This window comes from Chrysemys picta, chromosome 16, assembly GCF_011386835.1.
Source record: "Chrysemys picta bellii isolate R12L10 chromosome 16, ASM1138683v2, whole genome shotgun sequence".
In the NCBI taxonomy this organism is placed as follows: Eukaryota; Metazoa; Chordata; order Testudines; family Emydidae; genus Chrysemys; species Chrysemys picta.
Genome location: NC_088806.1, coordinates 10,052,484 through 10,069,401, shown reverse-complemented (window position 1 = coordinate 10,069,401; position 16,918 = coordinate 10,052,484). Strand labels below are relative to the sequence as shown.

The window sequence follows — 16,918 nt, the reverse complement described above, 5'->3', positions numbered from 1 at the left end:
TCCCTAAGACCCAGCCGTGGGACGTTGTGAGCTCTGGGGGGGATAAGGACTGCCGTAAGGGCGCACGTCAGCACATTACCTCGCTATCCGTGCCGCGCATCACCCAATTCATCCTGCACAGGGATGGAAACAAGGAGATCGGTGGTTCCCAAACTGTAACAACCTGTGAACCCCTTTCACTAAAACGTCAAGTCTCGCGAACCCCCTCCCAAAAATGAATATTTCCCGGGGTTTTCTCCTTTACCCGAGGATCAATGACAAAAGCAGTGATCTTGGGGAAACATAAAGTTTGTTTTTCTGACATGCTTATTCCACACTATTTGTTACTTATTCTTTATTGTTACAGTATTTTTATTACATTATGAAAGCGGCAACACGCTATCAAGGTCTCGCTTTTGTAGCTTGTATCACGTTTGATTAAGCCTGTTATAAGCCAATATCTTATATTATCTTACAATATCCACCTCCTTTTCTATTTCGTATAAGGAGTCTTGAAGTTTAAATCTCAGTCTTATAGAGATGCTGGCTTTGATCTGTGTCACTCCTGGAAGTCCGGGGGCTCCGGGTTGCTGGACCCATGCTGCCCGGGGTCCCTAGGGACAGCTCCATCTGCTATTAGGGAAGTTCCCCCCCCCCCGAGAACCCCCTGTAACATTTTGCTAACCCCCAGGGGTTCACGAACCCCATTTTGGGAACCACCAAATTAGAGGGAACGCTGATTGCGATCCAGCCATTCGAGGGAAAAGCAGGAAAGTTAGATGGGATTGAGGAGAGAGGTTCTGCAAAGAAATGGTGATGGTTACCCCACGGCCCTGCCATTCACATGGCCAGCCGGGCGCCCTGGGGAAGAGAAGGGCAGGCACTGAAGCCCAAAGTTACTGTGGGAGCAGCAGGGGCGGGCAGCTGACGGGCAGCCTGGGGGAGCTGCCTTGGGCACTTGGGGGGCAGCCTAGACTGGGTAACCTGGGGCTGGTCAGTCTACCTAGGGGAAACCTGTTCCTTTCCCCAGCCCGTGCCCCTGCCCTGTTGCTGGCAGAGAATGGGCACACGGCCTCCTCCACCCCAGAAGCAGCTGCACCCACTGACTGTCTTGCTAGTTAGCCAATGAGTCCACGCACCGATTGGCCACCTAAACAGGGACAGATCCCTGCAAATAAAAAGTGTGTGTGTGGCGGGGGGGGGGGGGGGAAACACTTGCACAATCTTTGTAGCTTGGAAAGGGCCAGTGCAGGGTAAAACCGGGGCGACCGTCAGAGAAAAGGCTTGCGGGGAATAGCCATGGAGTGGATGGCTTTCATGGGGAAGAAAAAGGCCAACACTCGGGGGGAGGAGAGGGGGATTTTTTTTTTCCAAAGAGGCAAGATCTGCTGGAACTTGACTGTCCCAGCTCCTCTCCCTACAGGCAAATCCCCGGCTGGCATTCACACTGTCCCCCCCCCCCCCCTTCCTGCCACTTCCAGACACAGAGCGGGGGGGGCGCCCCCCTCCACACACACCCTTGTGCAGCGAGTCACGTTCCCACAGTCTCTGTCCATTACCTGGCTCCGGAGTGGATGCGGGCAGAGCCCGGGGCGGCGGGTCCCCCCCCCCCCCCCCGCCCGGGCTGGGAGGGGTTAATGCCGGCCCCCCCCCCCCCCCAGCACAGACTCGCCCCCGTGTCTGATGTTCTCCGGGCTTTGTTCTCCTGGCTCCTGTCTCCTTCCTCCCGGCACCCACCGCTCCCAGCTGCTCCAGCCCCTTCCTGTGCCTGCAACCCCCCCCTCCCCGGGCTGTCTGCAGTGGGGGGGACCTGCCCCTTGGGAAGGGACAGGAGTCACATCTCCCAGCCAGAGGGGGAAGGGGATGGACCGGGAGAGAGACACTGGGAAAGGACCTGCAGCTGCAGGGGAAATCAGGGGGGAGAGAGATTCCCAAATCTGCCCCCCCCCTCCATTGGCTGCCCCATCCCTGGGCTGATCCGCGCTGCGGACAAAGACCCCCCAGGGCGAAGAGCTCAGAGATCCCCCCTCTCCCTCGAGGACACGCCTGTAGGTTTTTCCTTCAGCCTCGCTGAGTAATTGCATGAATTCATAGATTTAGCTGGGGATTGGTCCTGCTTTGAGCAGGGGGTTGGACTAGATCCCTCCTGAGGTCCCTTCCAACTAAGGCAGTGGTTCCCAAACTTTAACAACCTGTGAACCCCTTTCACGAAAATGTCAAGTCTCCCGAATCCCCTCCTAAAAATGAATCTATCCAGGGATTTTCTCCTTTACCTGAGTATAAATTATAAAAGCAGTGATCTGGGAAATACACAATTTGTTTTTATGACATCTTATTACACATTTATTATTAATTATTTATCATGACAGTATTATTACATTATGAAAACAGCAACACTCTTCCAAGATCTCACTTTCGTAGCTCGTATCTCTTTGAATAAGCCTGTTATGAGACAAGGCTCCTATGTTTCATCAAGGAGTATCAGATGTGAAACAGCATAAAGGTATTTAAGAAGCCAACTCAAAGAGTTCCTCCTACACAAGCATTCAGGTCTTGAGCAGTCCAGGCAAACAACGCACATTTCAACAAAGCTTAAACTTGTTCTTCATAATAATTTTAAGAACAATACTAGCTGCTTATTTCATTTTAAAAACAGCAAAAAATATCCACCTCCCTTTCCATTTCTTATAAGGAGTCTTGAAGTTTAAATCTCCTCAATGTGATAGATATGTTTGCTTTGATCTGCTTAGCTCTTGGAAGTCCAGGGGCTCCAGGCTGCTGACCCCGTGCTGTCCGGGGTCCCTAGGGACAGCTCTGTTCGCCATTAGGGAATTTTTTCCCAAGAACCCCCTGTAACATTTTGTGAACCCCCAGTTTGGGAACCACTGAACTAGGGTGACCAGATGTGAAAAATCGGGACAGGAGGTGGAGGGTAATAGGAGCCTATATAAGAAAAAGACCCCAAAATTGGGACTGTCACTATAAAATCGGGACATCTGGTCACCCTACTTTCAACCCTGATCTTCTATGATTCTATGATTAATCATAGAAGATTAGGGTCTGGAAGAGACCTCAGGAGAACATAAGAATGGCCAAGCTGGGTCATCCATCCATCCAGCCCAGTATCCTATCTACCGACAGTGGCCAATGCCAGGTGCCCCAGAGGGAGTGAACCTAACAGGTAATGATCAAGTGATCTCTCTCCTGCCATTCATCTCCACCCTCTGACAAACAGAGGCTAGGAACACCATTCCTTACCCACCCTGGCTAATAGCCGTGAATGGACTTAACCTCCATGAATTTATCCAGTTCTCTTTTAAATGCTGTTATAGTCCTAGCCTTCACAACCTCCTCAGGCAAGGAGTTCCACAGGTTGACTGCGCGCTGTGTGAAGAAGAACAACCTTTTGTTTGTTTTAAACCTGCTGCCTATTAATTTAATTTGGTGGCCCCTAATTCTTATATTATGGGAACAAGTAAATAACTTTTCCTTATTCACTTTCTCCGAATCTCTCATGATTTTATAGACCTCTATCATATCTCCTCTTAGTCTCCTCTTTTCCAAGCTGAAAAGTCCTAGCCTCTTTAATCTCTCCTCATATGGGACCCATTCCAAACCCCTAATCATTTTGGTTGCCCTTCTCTGAACCTTTTCGAATGCCAGGATATCTTTTTTGAGATGAGGAGACCACATCTGTCTGCAGTATTCAAGATGTGGGCGTACCATGGATTTATATAAGGGCAATAAGCTATTCTCTGTCTTATTCTCTATCCCTTTTTGAATGACTCCTAACATCCTGTTTGCTTTTTTGACTGCCGCTGCACACTGCGTGAACGTCTTCAGAGAACGATCCATGATGACTCCAAGATCTCTTTCCTGATTAGTTGTAGCTAAATTAGCCCCCATCATATTGTATGTAGAGTTGGGGTTATTTTTTCCAATGTGCATTACTTTACCTTTATCCACATTAAATTTCATTTGCCATTTTGTTGCCCAATCACTTAGTTTTGTGAGATCTTTTTCCTGCTCAAAGCAGGACCAATCCCCAACTAAATCATCCCAGCCAGGGCTTTGTCAAGCCTGACCTTAAACACCTCTAAGGAAGGAGATTCCACCACTTCCCTAGGGAACCCATTCCAGTGCTTCACCACCCTCCTAGTGAAATAAATTCATCGCTACCCTGCTCCTTTCAGAGGGACACCTCTGTCACTAGTTTCTCTACTGCATTGGGGGATGGGGAATTCACACACTCATGCACGCTGTTAAAATAGTAACTCATGCTGCCATAGTTGTTATTATATTACCCTACTGAGGCCAGTGTGGCCGCTCTGCTGAGCGAGAGATGTCCTGGGCCCTGTACCTTTGGAGGAGAAATAGTGAACAGACTCTAGGCTAATTCTAGATTTGTTGTTATTCAAATACACCTGCCTTGGAGCAGAGAAACAACCCAGGGGAAGCCCCCTCCTCCAGAAATCTCAGCCCACACCAACGCCTGGTTCCCAGGTCATTGCTTTGGGCCAAAAATTGCCTCTGAATTCAGAGAATAAAGTGGAGCCAACTCTGCTGTCTGCCACGGCTTCTCTCCAAGGACAACCAACTCCCTAAAAACACACTTGTCTCCCAAAGGCTGAACATTTGCTCGCACGCTCAGGAAAAGAACCTGGGTCAGCCTGGATAGCAAGCAGGGCCACCAGTTACCTCCCACCGTAACAATTCCTGGTGGAAAGGAGCCAGAAGCGATAGGAGGGGGAGAGGTTCTTGTAGGTTCAGCCTTGTGATGTCACAGAGCTCTTGAGACCAGATGGGGTGGGGCCTTCTTCAGTGTTCTCATGAGTCTCATGACGATTATTGTTTTCCTTAAAGGCCCAGCTCCTGGAGTCAAGTGGGTAAGTGTATATGTCAAGTGGGTCAGACCAAAGGTCCATCTAGCCCAGTATCCTGTCTTCCGACAGTGGCCAATGCCAGGTGCCCCAGAGGGAATGAACAGAACAGGGAATCATCAAGTGATCCATCCCCTGCCGCCCATTCCCAGCTTCTGCCAAACAGAGGCTAGGGATACCATCTCTGCCCATCCTGGCTAATAGCCAGATCCATCGATGAATTTATCTAGTTCTTTTTTGAACCCAGTTATGGTCTTGGCCTTCACAACATCCTCTGGCAAGGAGTTCCACAGGTTGATTGTGTGTTGTGTGAAGAAATACTTCCTTTTATATGTTTTAAACCTGCTGCCTATTAATTTCCTTTGGTGACCCCTCATTCTTGTGTTATGAGAAGTAGTAAACAACACTTCCTTATCTACTTTCTCTATACCAGTCATGATTTTATAGACCTCAACCCCTTTGTCGTCTCTTTTCCAAGCTGAAAAGTGTGACGGTGTCTGCACAGAGAATGGCCGACGCTCTGTCTCCTGATGGCCTGGGCCCCTCCTCTGCAAAGGTGCCAACTGAAGAGAACAAAGAGATCAGGTGACCCGGGCCCTCCTGGCCCGGGACAAAGACAAAGTCCAGAGGAGGGGCTGGAGAGTTTCAGTTTGGAGCTGGCTGGGGAAATGGAGGGGGGCCCAGATGGGGTCTGGCCTCCCTGGCCCCAAAATGGACCCGACTAAGGGGTCCTGTTCTCTGTACCTACAAGCTCTGTTTTAGACCGTGTTCCTATCGTCTAATAAACCTTCTGTTTTCCCAGCTGGCTGAGAGACACATCTGACTGCGGAGTTGGGGGGCAGGACCCTCTGGCTGCCCCAGAACCCCACCCAGGTGGACTTGCTGTGGGAAGCACACGGTGGGTCAGGGGATGCTGAATGCTCCGAGGTCAGACCCAGGAAGGTGAAGCCATGTGAGCTTCTTGCCATGGAGACAGTCCGCTCCCAGAGAGGAGACTTCCCCAGAGTCCTGCCGGACTCCGTAGGGAGCAGCTCCAGAGCATCGCCCGGGGACTCGGTGACAGTTCGTAACTCGGAGGTTCTCCAAAGTCTCTCAATACATGAGGATTTAGATGTGGCATCTGTAAGTGTCCTGGCAGGGAAGAGTGACATAAAATGACTTAGGGAGATTTTCCCTTCGATTGAGGCCCTGGCTTGAAGTGAAACCCCGCAGCGAGAACAGGGGCTGGTGAAGCTAACACCCCTGCTGTCTAGGGCGACCATGTTTCCAAAGGCTGGAGCTGGTGTCGCTGCTGGTCCATGCCCTTCCTGCCTCCCCCACCACCCGCCTGGCTTGGGGCTGGCATCACCACTTAGCGACAAATGGCCACTTTGGCCAAAAAAGACGTACGGTCACCCCTACCACTGTCTCTCTGATGCCCGGCAGGGATCCTGGCGTTGCCGCAATGGGATCCCTGGTCCATATACTGAACTTTCCCCTCAGTGGCATGCACCAGGTTGAGTGGGGTTGGGATTGGGGGAGGAAGAGGGAAGATCCCACAAATCAGCCGGAATCCGGGTGTCACATTCAATGCTAGGAGGGTCTGGAGAACATCCTGGAGATGGCACCATGCGGCGCTCAGACACCAAGTGTCTGTTCAGCCGCGTCCCTACCCCCAACCCTCCCCCCCAGAGGGATCACAGCTGGCTGAGCAGGAATCACTGGGCCTGCCGTAGGGTCACCGAGGCACGAATGAGCTTGGGTAGAGCTAACATTCCTCATCCCGCTCTCCGGCTGCAGATGCTGATCCGCTGGGTTTAAACTAATTCACACCTAGGGTGACAGTCGGGTAACGGCCCCACTAAGGGGGATCAGATCTCTCTCTGCTGTCTGAAGTGAGGGCAAAGCCGCCCCCACAAGGGGCCCATCTCCGGCTTCCTGCACCCGTAACTGTCTCTGGATGTTTCTTTCCCCAGCTCTCTGGCACTGCCAAGATTTGTCCGAAATCTCCCAGCCCGGGTCAGTGACTGTCAGGGCTGATTCCCCACTCTGGCACTTCGAGTGCAGAAGGTGGGGGCCTGCCAGGATTCTAAAAATTAATATTGGACACTCCAGGTTGGTATTAAACTCCCAAGGTTACAGCTTCTCTCTGACCTTGGCTTGGTAAACGCTGCCACCACCCAAATGCAACCGCCCTTTTTTTGGAATGCAACCCCCCCTTTTTTTGGAACCCAGGTGCACTTGGGAGTTCCTCCCTGGGGGCGTACCCTCAAGCCCTTTCACCCCCCCTCCGGGGAAAGAAAACAAAGGAAATCAGCTGTTGCCCCCAGCTAATGAAACATGTACACAAACCTCTTAGGACACCAAAACCCCAAATTCTGTTCTTAAAAAAGGTAAATTTTATTACACACAAAAAGAAAGAAAATGCATCTGGAACTTCGGCTTTTGCTAGATTTTAAAAGAACAATTCCAAAAATTAAGCACCCAAAATAGCTATCTTGAGGTCCAGCTTAAAGGTTACAAGCAAACAAAAGCACCTGGGGTTAGCACAGAGGAGTCCACAAGCCATGAGAAATAAACAGAGCTAAACCTAATCGCGTCTTTCTAAACATTCCTGATCTACTTACATATCTGGGGTTGCAGATGAGTAGTTCTAGGCAGGATCTGATCTGTGATTGTACCCGGCTTAAAGCGTTTCACAGCACAACTGCTGGCCCGTTCCCTTCTTTCCCGGGGAACAACACCACACACAAAGGGGATGTTCCCCCCCCATTTTAAAAAGTTCTAGCCCTCTCATTGGCTCTTTTGGTCATGTGCCCACTCCCTTTCCTTTTACCTATGTAGGGAGACTTTTTAACCCTTTACAGGTAAAGCAAGCAGAGAACAGGTACTCAGAGGGATTTTATAGCTAACGGGCTGGCTAGGCGTCCATAAAACAGAGCTCTCCCCCTTCATTTATCACAGGGACAGAAGAGAAGGGGGTCTCCCTGAACTCCGGGGGGGAGTCACCCTGTGGAATTGAGCATGGTCTGGCTCAGGAGGGGCTGGGAGCTGGAGCTGCTGTCGCCTACAGCACTCTCCTGAGTATAAACTCAACCACACCGCTTCCCGCACGCAGGACAGGAAGGGCTTACAGCAGCAGTGAAAAAAACCCCTCAGCTTCGTCGGTGCCGGGTACATCTACCATCGCTGCAGAAACGCCCGGGGAGAGGAGGCTGCAGGCGATGGGTCCGGCAGCACCTGGCCATTTACAGCGAGCTGGGGCCGGCGTTTAAAAATGATCATTCGGTTCGGTTTCAGGGTGGGTGTGTTTGGCACGGCAGCGCCTCGGGACAGCATCCCCTTTTGCTGCACTTGTAACATGCCCAGCGGGCAGAGGCGGGATGTTCTGGCGCAGCCTTCCAAGGGGAGCAGTGGGGGCAAAAAAACAAACTGGTTTCAAGCCTGAGCTCAATACCTTCATGGAGGGATTGGTAGGATGGGACTGCCCATAATGGCATGTAGTCGATCTGCGACTGCTAGCAGCAAATATCTCCAAAGGCCGGTGACAGGACACTAGATGGGGAGGGCTCAGAGTTACTACAGAGAATTCTTTCCCAGGTGTCTGGCTGCTGGGTCTTGCCCACATGTGCATGGTCTACTCGATCGCCATATTTGGGGTTGGGAAGGAGTTTTCGCCTAGGTTAGATTGGCAGGTGGTTTTTTTTTCACCTTCCTCTACAGCGTGGGGCATGGGTCACTTGCAGGTTTAAACTAGTGCGAATGGTGGGTTCTCTGTAACTTGGAAGTCTTTAAACCAGCCCCCACTCCCCCCTCGGCTGGAGGACCTCCGGGCTGGCCAAAGCCGTGCTCCCCGGACCCAACCCGCCCAGGGGAAAAGCATCTGTTCGAAGGCCCTTTTGATATGCCCCATGCAGATTCCAGGGCCGCTGAAGGCTACTCCCACCCAGCTCTTAGGGGCTATATTGGATCATTTTTCTACCACCCAGGCGAGTGGGAATATGTTTGTTCAGTCTTCTACGTCTCCCCGTCATGGGTTGGATGTCTCTGTCCATGTGTCTCTCTCTTCTCACTGGCACTTTAAGACCAAATCATCACAGGACTCAAGGCGCTGACTTTCTCATTTCCCTGGGGATGCACGGGTCCCTGCTACTCCCCAGGCCCCGCCCCCACTACACCCCTTCCCCAAGGCCCGACCCCTGCCCGCCGGGGAGGGGTTGCAAGTGCTTTGGAGGAGAGGATTAAAATTCAAAATGATCTGGAGAAATGGTCTGAAGTCAATAGGATGAAATTCAACACGGACAAATGCAAAGTACTCCACTGAGGAAGGAACAAGCAGTTGCACACATACAAAATGGGAAATGACTGCCTAGGAAGGAGTACTGCAGAAAGGGATCTGGGGGTCACAGTGGATCACAAGCTAAATATGAGTCCACTGTGTAACACTGTTGCAAAAAAAGCAAGTATCATTCTGGGATGTATTAACACGGGTATTGTAAGCAAGACACGAGAAGTAATTCTTCTGCTCTACTCCACACTGATTAGGCCTCAGCTGGAGTAGTGTGTGCAGTTCTGGGCGCCACATTTCAGGAAAGATGTGGACAAATTGGAGAAAGTCCAGAGAAGAGCAACAGAAATGATTAAAGGCCTAGAAAACATGACCCATGAGGGAAGATTGAAAAAAATGGGTTTGTTTACTTTGGAGAAGACTGAGAGGGGACATGATCACAGTTTTTAAGTACATAAAAGGTTGTTACAAGGAAGAGGGAGAAAAATTGTTGTTCTTAACCTCTGAGAATAGGACCAGAAGCAATGGGCTTAAATTGCAGCAAGGGCGGTTTAGGTCGGACATTAGGAAAAACTTCCTAACTGTCAGGGTGGTTAAGCACTGGAATAAATTGCCTGGGGAGGTTGTGGAATCTCCATCATTGGGGATTTTTAAGAGCAGGCTGGACAAACACCTCTCAGGGATGGTCTAGATAATACTTAGTCCTGCCTTGAGTGCAGGGGACAGGACTAGATGACCTCTCGAGGTCCCTTCCAGTCCTACGATTTGATGATTAGCTCTTTTGGCCACAGCATCACACTGGGAGCTCATGGTCAGCTGATTATCCACCACGACCCCGAAATCTCTTCCAGAATCACTGCTTCCCAGGATAGAGTCCCTCATGCTGTACATATGGCCTCCATTCTTTGTTCCTAGAGGCATACATTCACATGTAGTTGTATTAAAACACACATTGTTTGCTTGGGCCCAGTTTACTAAGCGATCCAGATCGCGCTGAATCAGTGACCTGTCCTCTTCTGTATTGACCACTCCCCCAATTCTTTGTCATCTGCAAACTTTATCAGAGATGATTTCATGTTTTCCTCCAGCTCACTAATAAAAATGTTAATTAGCGTCCGGCCAACACCACATCCATGTTGGGCCCCATTGGAAACAGACCCAATTGATGGCGATTCCCCTTTTATAATTACATTTTGGGACCTATTTGTTAGCCTGTTTTTAATCCATGTAATATGTGCCTATGACGTTATTAACATAATCTGTAACCGTATAGATCACTGTTGCAACCACTGTTATATATTTGCAGGAAATATTGTACAAAGGTTATGATTTGCTGGTTATGATTATGCTAGCTGTATGCATGTATCATTTTTGTAGTTGAAGTTATGAATATTGGCTCTATCCTATCTGTATTTCAAACTTGTGCTCTGCTTCTGGGTGACACCCCAGACAAGTTGGTGTTAGCTCTGCCTAGCCTGCTTGATGGCCCATTAAGGACCATCAGCTATACAATAGACCCATTGAGAGAAGGCAGATATCCCTTGAGACTCAGCAAAGTATGCAGGGACTTGCCCGTGTGACTCCAGACTCCATTTTGCTGTAATTTTCCACAGTAAGAACAAAGAGGTGTCCTTACACCTGGAGCAGACTATAAAAGGCTGATGCCTCATCTCCATCTTGTCTTCAGTCCTGCTTCTTACCTCTGGAGGGACTTTGCTATAAACTGAAGCTTTGAACAAAGGACTGATTGGAACATCCCCAGCTGGGATGGGTCGAGACTTGATTTGAACCTGAAGTTTATTCCACCACTGCTACAATCCTGAACCAAGAACTTTGCCATTACTGTATGTAATTGATTCAATATAATGAATTCTCACTCTCATCTAGATCTTTTTCCTTTTATAAATAAACCTTTAGATTTTAGATCCTAAAGAATTGGCAATAGCGTGATTTGTGGATGAGATCTAACTTGTATCTTGACCTGGGGCTGGGGCTTGGTCCTTTGGGATCGAGAGAATCTTTTTTCTTTTACTGGGATATTGGTTTTCATAATCATTTGTCCCCATAACGAGTGGCACTGGTGGTGATACTGGGAAACTGGAGTGTCTAAGGGAATTGTTTGTGTGACTTGTGGTTAGCCAGTGGGGTGAGACCAAAGTCTTCTCTGTTTGGCTGGTTTGGTTTGCCTTGGTGTGCAAAGGAACCCCAGCCTTGGGCTGTAACTGCTCTGCTCTAAGCAATTTGTCCTGAATTGGCACTCTCAGTTGGGTCCCGCCAGAACCAGCATCGTTACAGTGCCATGTTCATATTATAGCATTCTAGTTTTTTAATCAAAATATCTTGTGGTGTCAAGTCAAATGCCCTCTCGAAGTTACGTATTTTATATCAATATTATTATCTTCATCAACCAAACTTGTAACCTCAACAAAAAAAGTTATCAAGTTAGTTTGAGAGGATCTATTTCCATAAACTCACGCCGATTAGCGGTAATTACAGTACCCTCCTTTAGTTCTCTATTGATGGAGCAGCCCAATTGTGGGACTCAATTATCTTGAATGGTGGACTGAAATTGCACGTGAGCTTCCTCCATGTCATTGTGAAGGAACAGGGAAAAGCAAAAATAAAGTAAGAAATGACCATTTTAGCACATGGTTCTTTGTCTCCAAATCCCCAAATCTGAGCTACGTCCTGGCAACCAAAACTAACATCCAGTTATGTGACTGAATGGGCTTCAGGCAAGAGAGAAAAATCCACATCACAGACACTTTCAGTTTCATGTAAAATGAAATTCCAAAGCAGGTTACAGCTGCGAACTCAAAAATCAGGAAAACAGATTCCCACACTGCAGTCTCCTCTGATCCATTCAAACCTGCTTCAGGCAGCCCCACTTCATTATTACTGAGTCAAGTTATTTACAAAACATTTTCCCCGTTTCGAGGACACTAGAACATCCAGTCTTCTCATCTGGAAACAGCCCAGAAAAAGCTTTGCCAGGAGATAGAGGGATGAAAACCCATCACTCTGCGGTTTTGTGATCCATTCAATCCCCCCTCCGGGTCTCTGACACTTTCATCTCCAGCCCTAGTGAGTCTGGTTTAAGATCGAATTGTGATTCCTCAGCATGGAGAACCGAGAAGACTGTGTCACATGACTCTTTGGCAGGTGGAAGGGTAAAATGTGGGGAGGTTACGCTCCATTGTGGTTCACACAGAAGCTAACTGCTGGGTTGAGGGGGGATTGAACGGTAATGGAAAAGGAGGGTATCCATCAAGCACACTCTATACCCTTCCGGTGTCATGGCAGCTGAAATTACACTTTAATCCTCTCCCTGCTCCAGATCTTTGTTATATTTAAGTGTATGTTTAAATGAGAAAAATGGTAGGAACAAGAGTTGCTGTTCAATACAACCCAGGGCAACCGGGAATGAGACAATCGGTCACCAAAGGGGGAACTCGGTGACTCTACCAATTGCTCTGCTAATGGGAGTAAAAGTCGAAATGTGATGCTCAGAGTTTTGTCTAGACTAGAAGGTGGTGTAGATTAGGACAGGTCAAGGGGAAATATCTTAGTTAACCCTGACCATTATACCTGGCCTACGTCAGCACTGCAAATATAGTTGTCTTTTTACATGAGGATAGCTACCTCAAGCTAGCTAACCCCTGGGAAAATCCCAGAGGAGCCAAGGCCCAGGTAGATTTTACTTCAATGTAGCAAGCAAAGTTGCAATGGGGGAGGTCAGGGTTGGATATTAGGAAACACTATTTCACTAGGAGGGTGGTGAAGCACTGGAATGGGTTCCCTAGGGAGGTGGTGGAATCTCCTTCCTTAGAGGTTTTTAAGGCCCAGCTTGACAAAGCCCTGCCTGGAATGATTTAGTTGGGGTTGGTCCTGCTTTGAGCAGGGGGTTGGACTAGATTAATAGATTCTAGGACTGGAAGGGACCTCAAGAGGTCATTGAGTCCAGTCCCCTGCCCTCATGGCAGGACCAAATACTGTCTAGACCATCCCGGATAGACATTTATCTAACCTACTCTTAAATATCTCAAGAGATGAAGATTCCACAACCTCCCTAGGCAATTTATTCCAATGTTTAACCACCCTACCAGTTAGGAACTTTTTCCTAATGTCCAACCTAAACCTCCCTTGTTGCAGTTTAAGCCCATTGCTTCTTGTTCTATCCTTAGAGGCTAAGGTGAACAAGTTTTCTCCCTCCTCCTTATGACACCCTTTTAGATACCTGAAAACTGCTATCATGTCCCCTCTCAGTCTCCTCTTTTCCAAACTAAACAAACCCAATTTTTCAGCCTTCCTTCATAGGTCATGTTCTCAAGACCTTTAATCATTCTTGTTGCTCTTCTCTGGACCCTCTCCAATTTCTCCTGAGTTCTCTTCCAATCCTAATATTCTATGATTCTATAAGATGATGGCATCCCATCTCCCCTACCTGGGGCTGATGGACATTCCCGGTAGGAGGGACATACATTCTCATGACTGAGGATGAAGGAGCGGATAGAAAGGACCAAGGGATTCACTCCAACAGTGTGTTACTCTTCTGGGGGGAGCTGCGGGACCACAGTGATGCAAACACCGCAAAGAGCCTTAAAGGTCACTATGTGGGAATTAGAAAAGTATTAAAAACCTTTTTTTTTTTTTGGACAGCCTTAGACAAGGTTTTTATGGTGCTTATCTCCCCTGTGGAGACTCTGGTGTCTAACCAGGTGTGAGCTCTGATTAAAGCTTTTCCCACACTCCGAGCATCGATAGGGCCTTTCCCCTGTGTGGATTCTCTGATGTATGATGAGGGTTGAGCTCACACTGAAGCTTTTCCCGCACTCCGAGCATTTATAGGGTCTCTCCCCCGTGTGGAGTCTCTGATGCGCGACAAGGGCTGAGCTAACACTGAAGGTTTTCCCACACTCGCAGCATTCGTAGGGGCGCTCTCCCGTGTGGATCCTCTGATGCGCAATAAGGGCCGAGCTCTGAGTGAAGCTTTTCCCGCACTCGGCGCATCTATAGGGGTTCTCTCCCATGTGTATTCTCTGATGCTGAGTAAGGTTGGAACTGTCAGTGAAACTTTTCCCGCAGTCGGAACAGGTAAAGGGCCGATGCCCCGTGTGAATTCGCCAATGTGTAATAAGGTTTGAGCTCACGCTGAAGCTTTTCCCGCATTCGCAGCACTTATAGGGCGTCTCTCCCGTGTGGATCCTCTGATGCCGAATAAGGGTGGAGCTCCGACTGAAGCTTTTCCCGCACTCGCAGCATTCATAGGGTCGCTCCCCTGTGTGGGTTCGCTGGTGCCGGATAAGATCGGAGCTGTCAGTGAAGCTTTTCCCGCACTCGCAGCATTCATAGGGTCTCTCCCCCGTGTGGGTTCTCTGGTGCCTGATAAGGTTGGAGCTGTCCGTGAAGCTTTTCCCACATTCCGAGCATGTAAAAGGCTTCTTTCCCATGTGAATTCTCCAGTGCGTAATAAGGTTTGAGCGTCTGTTGAAGCTCTTCCCACACTCGGAGCACGAAAAGGGCCGATTGCCCGTGTGGATGGTCTGGTGGGCGATCAGGTTGGAGCTCACGCTGAAGCTTTTCCCACATTCCAAGCATTTAAAGGGTCGGTTTCCCGTGTGCACTCTCTGATGGCGAATCAGGTGCGCGTTCCGATGGAAGGTTTTCCCGCACTCACCGCATTGGTGGGGTGGCTCTCTGGTGCAGATTCTCTCGTGTCGAAGAAGAGCCGAAGGGCTACCGACGTTTTCTCCCCACTCAGGGCGTGTGTGGTCTCTCTCACTTGTGGGGATGCTCTGCTGGGCTGTGGTTTCCTTGTGACTTCCCTGACAATTACCCTCTTTCTCCCTTGGCTCAGTTCCCTGCTCCCTTTCTGGCCTGTGCTGAGTCTCACAACCTTTTCCCTGCCCACAACTCATGGACACATTCCCTTCAGATCTTTGCGATAACGCCCCATATGCTTCCACGTGCTCAGCATCTTCCTGCTGAGGGTTCTGCTCCTCATTCTTACTCACCATCCCATCACCTGCTGGGACAGAGAGAGAAACCTCAGAAACAGGAATGGAAAAGGGGAGAGGATGACCCTAAGCACCCGGCTCTTCACACCCTATACACGACTGCCATGATTTTTTTGGCAGACAATATGCCTTGTGGGGTATCATTTGAAAATGACCAACGCACTAACCAATAATAGTATTGCAAACTATACGTACTATAGTGAAATTATACATACTCGCAACATTTGTGCTTTGAAGTCTATGACTAACAGGTATTTAAACTAGGCATGTCAATGTAAACAGAGCTCTCCGAGTAGGGTTATCGGGTTGTAATTTAAAATATATCCAAGGGTCATAGACTCAGAGTATCAGGGTTGGAAGGGACCTCAGGAGGTCATCTAGTCCAACCCCCTGCTCAAAGCAGGACCAACCCCAACTAAATCATCCCAGCCAGGGCTTTGTCAAGCCTGACCTTAGAATCATAGAATATCATGGTTCGAAGGGATGTGTTACACAGGGATAAAAGGTTATTTAAGGGTAGCTGAAATAATACAACTCATTGTCCAAAACAACATAATGGGGATTTTATCGAAACTAGAATAAATGGAACTTGATTCTACAATTACATTAAATAGATGAATATATAGAATAAAAAAGGTACATATATACATATAATACACCCTATAAAACTTACTACTGAGTGTACTTAACTATAACCCTCCAAATAAAGAAATATATCTATCTCGGTATGCACAGGCGATTATCTCATAGGTTCCTCTTTTCCCCAAATATCTCACTGGGTGCGGTGTAACGCCCAAGTCAGTCTTTGAGCCTCGAGTGCCCCTCGTGACTTCCTGAAGAGATAGACTCAACTCCAGTGACGCTTGGTCATCGGGGTGAACGTTAGACCAGACCCATTGGCAGTCCTGTTCAGGCTCTCTGGGACCATGCGAATCAGTGATAAGAGACAACCGGAACCGACGGTCAGGAATAGACAGGAATGGATGCTCAGGAAGACGGCTATCAAACATGGACTGACTTGACAAGCCAGCTTTAAACTAAAAGGACTTTTCGCTGCATGGCTGTCTGTCCTGCTCCATTTCAGTCTCTCCACTTACTCTTGGAATTTCTCTGTCCCAGTTTCCCTCTAGCTGGCCTTCTTCCCTCTCCCTGTTTCTCTCAGTTTACTCACAGGCTCTCTGTTTCTCTCCATCTGTCCCTCAATCATATGGCTTCATCTATCCCTCAACCATCCCCAGTCTTCTCCTCCAGATATCACTACCTCCCCCACACATACATCTTCTCAGAGGGAAGGGCTACCTCCTGCTCCATAGAAAAACACATTCATGAATATGTTGGTTTAGGGGGTTGTAAAAAAACAAGCAGGAAGCCACCTCTTGGTAAACACCTAAGGGCTGTGAAGAGATGATGCCTCACCTGATAGTGTATTTTGCCACCTTGCACCAGTCAGCTTACAGAAAGGGTTTTGATGAACCGGGCCAAGGCCTGGGACCCAGAAGATCAAAAGGACTAGGGTGACCAGACAGCATATGTGAAAAATTGGGACGGGGGTGGGGGGTAATAGGAGCCTATATAAGAAAAAAACCCAAAAATCGGGACTGTCCCTATAAAATCGGGACATCTGGTCACCCTAAAAAGGACTTGAGCAGTTTAAAAAGTGATTCCTTTTCAGGATGAGGAAGGCAGTTCAGGTAATTGTTTGGGGGGGAAAAGACAGATGGGGGACCCCATTGAGATGTTTGAAGAAGTCAGGCCTGCCTCGCTGACCATCAGGG

General features: G+C 48.6%; 1 protein-coding gene and 1 pseudogene across 5 annotated transcripts in view; both read right to left on the bottom strand.

Annotated features, from left to right (window-relative positions):
• Nucleotides 1-16,918, bottom strand: part of LOC101945809 (zinc finger protein 501-like) — a 56,576-nt pseudogene that overhangs the window by 28,495 nt on the left and 11,163 nt on the right.
• The window catches only part of LOC122173270 (zinc finger protein OZF-like), a 113,602-nt gene continuing 105,160 nt past the window's right edge, over nucleotides 8,477-16,918 (bottom strand). For 4 of the 5 annotated variants that reach the window (XM_065569440.1, XM_008176068.4, XM_065569441.1 and 1 more), the window contains one exon: nucleotides 8,477-15,151. In XM_065569440.1, coding sequence (XP_065425512.1) covers nucleotides 13,788-15,151 — 1,364 coding nt within the window. In that variant the 3' untranslated portion in view covers nucleotides 8,477-13,787. Of the gene's footprint in view, nucleotides 15,155-16,918 lie in introns of all 5 variants that reach the window. The other variant, XM_042858997.2, reaches the window with a different exon arrangement.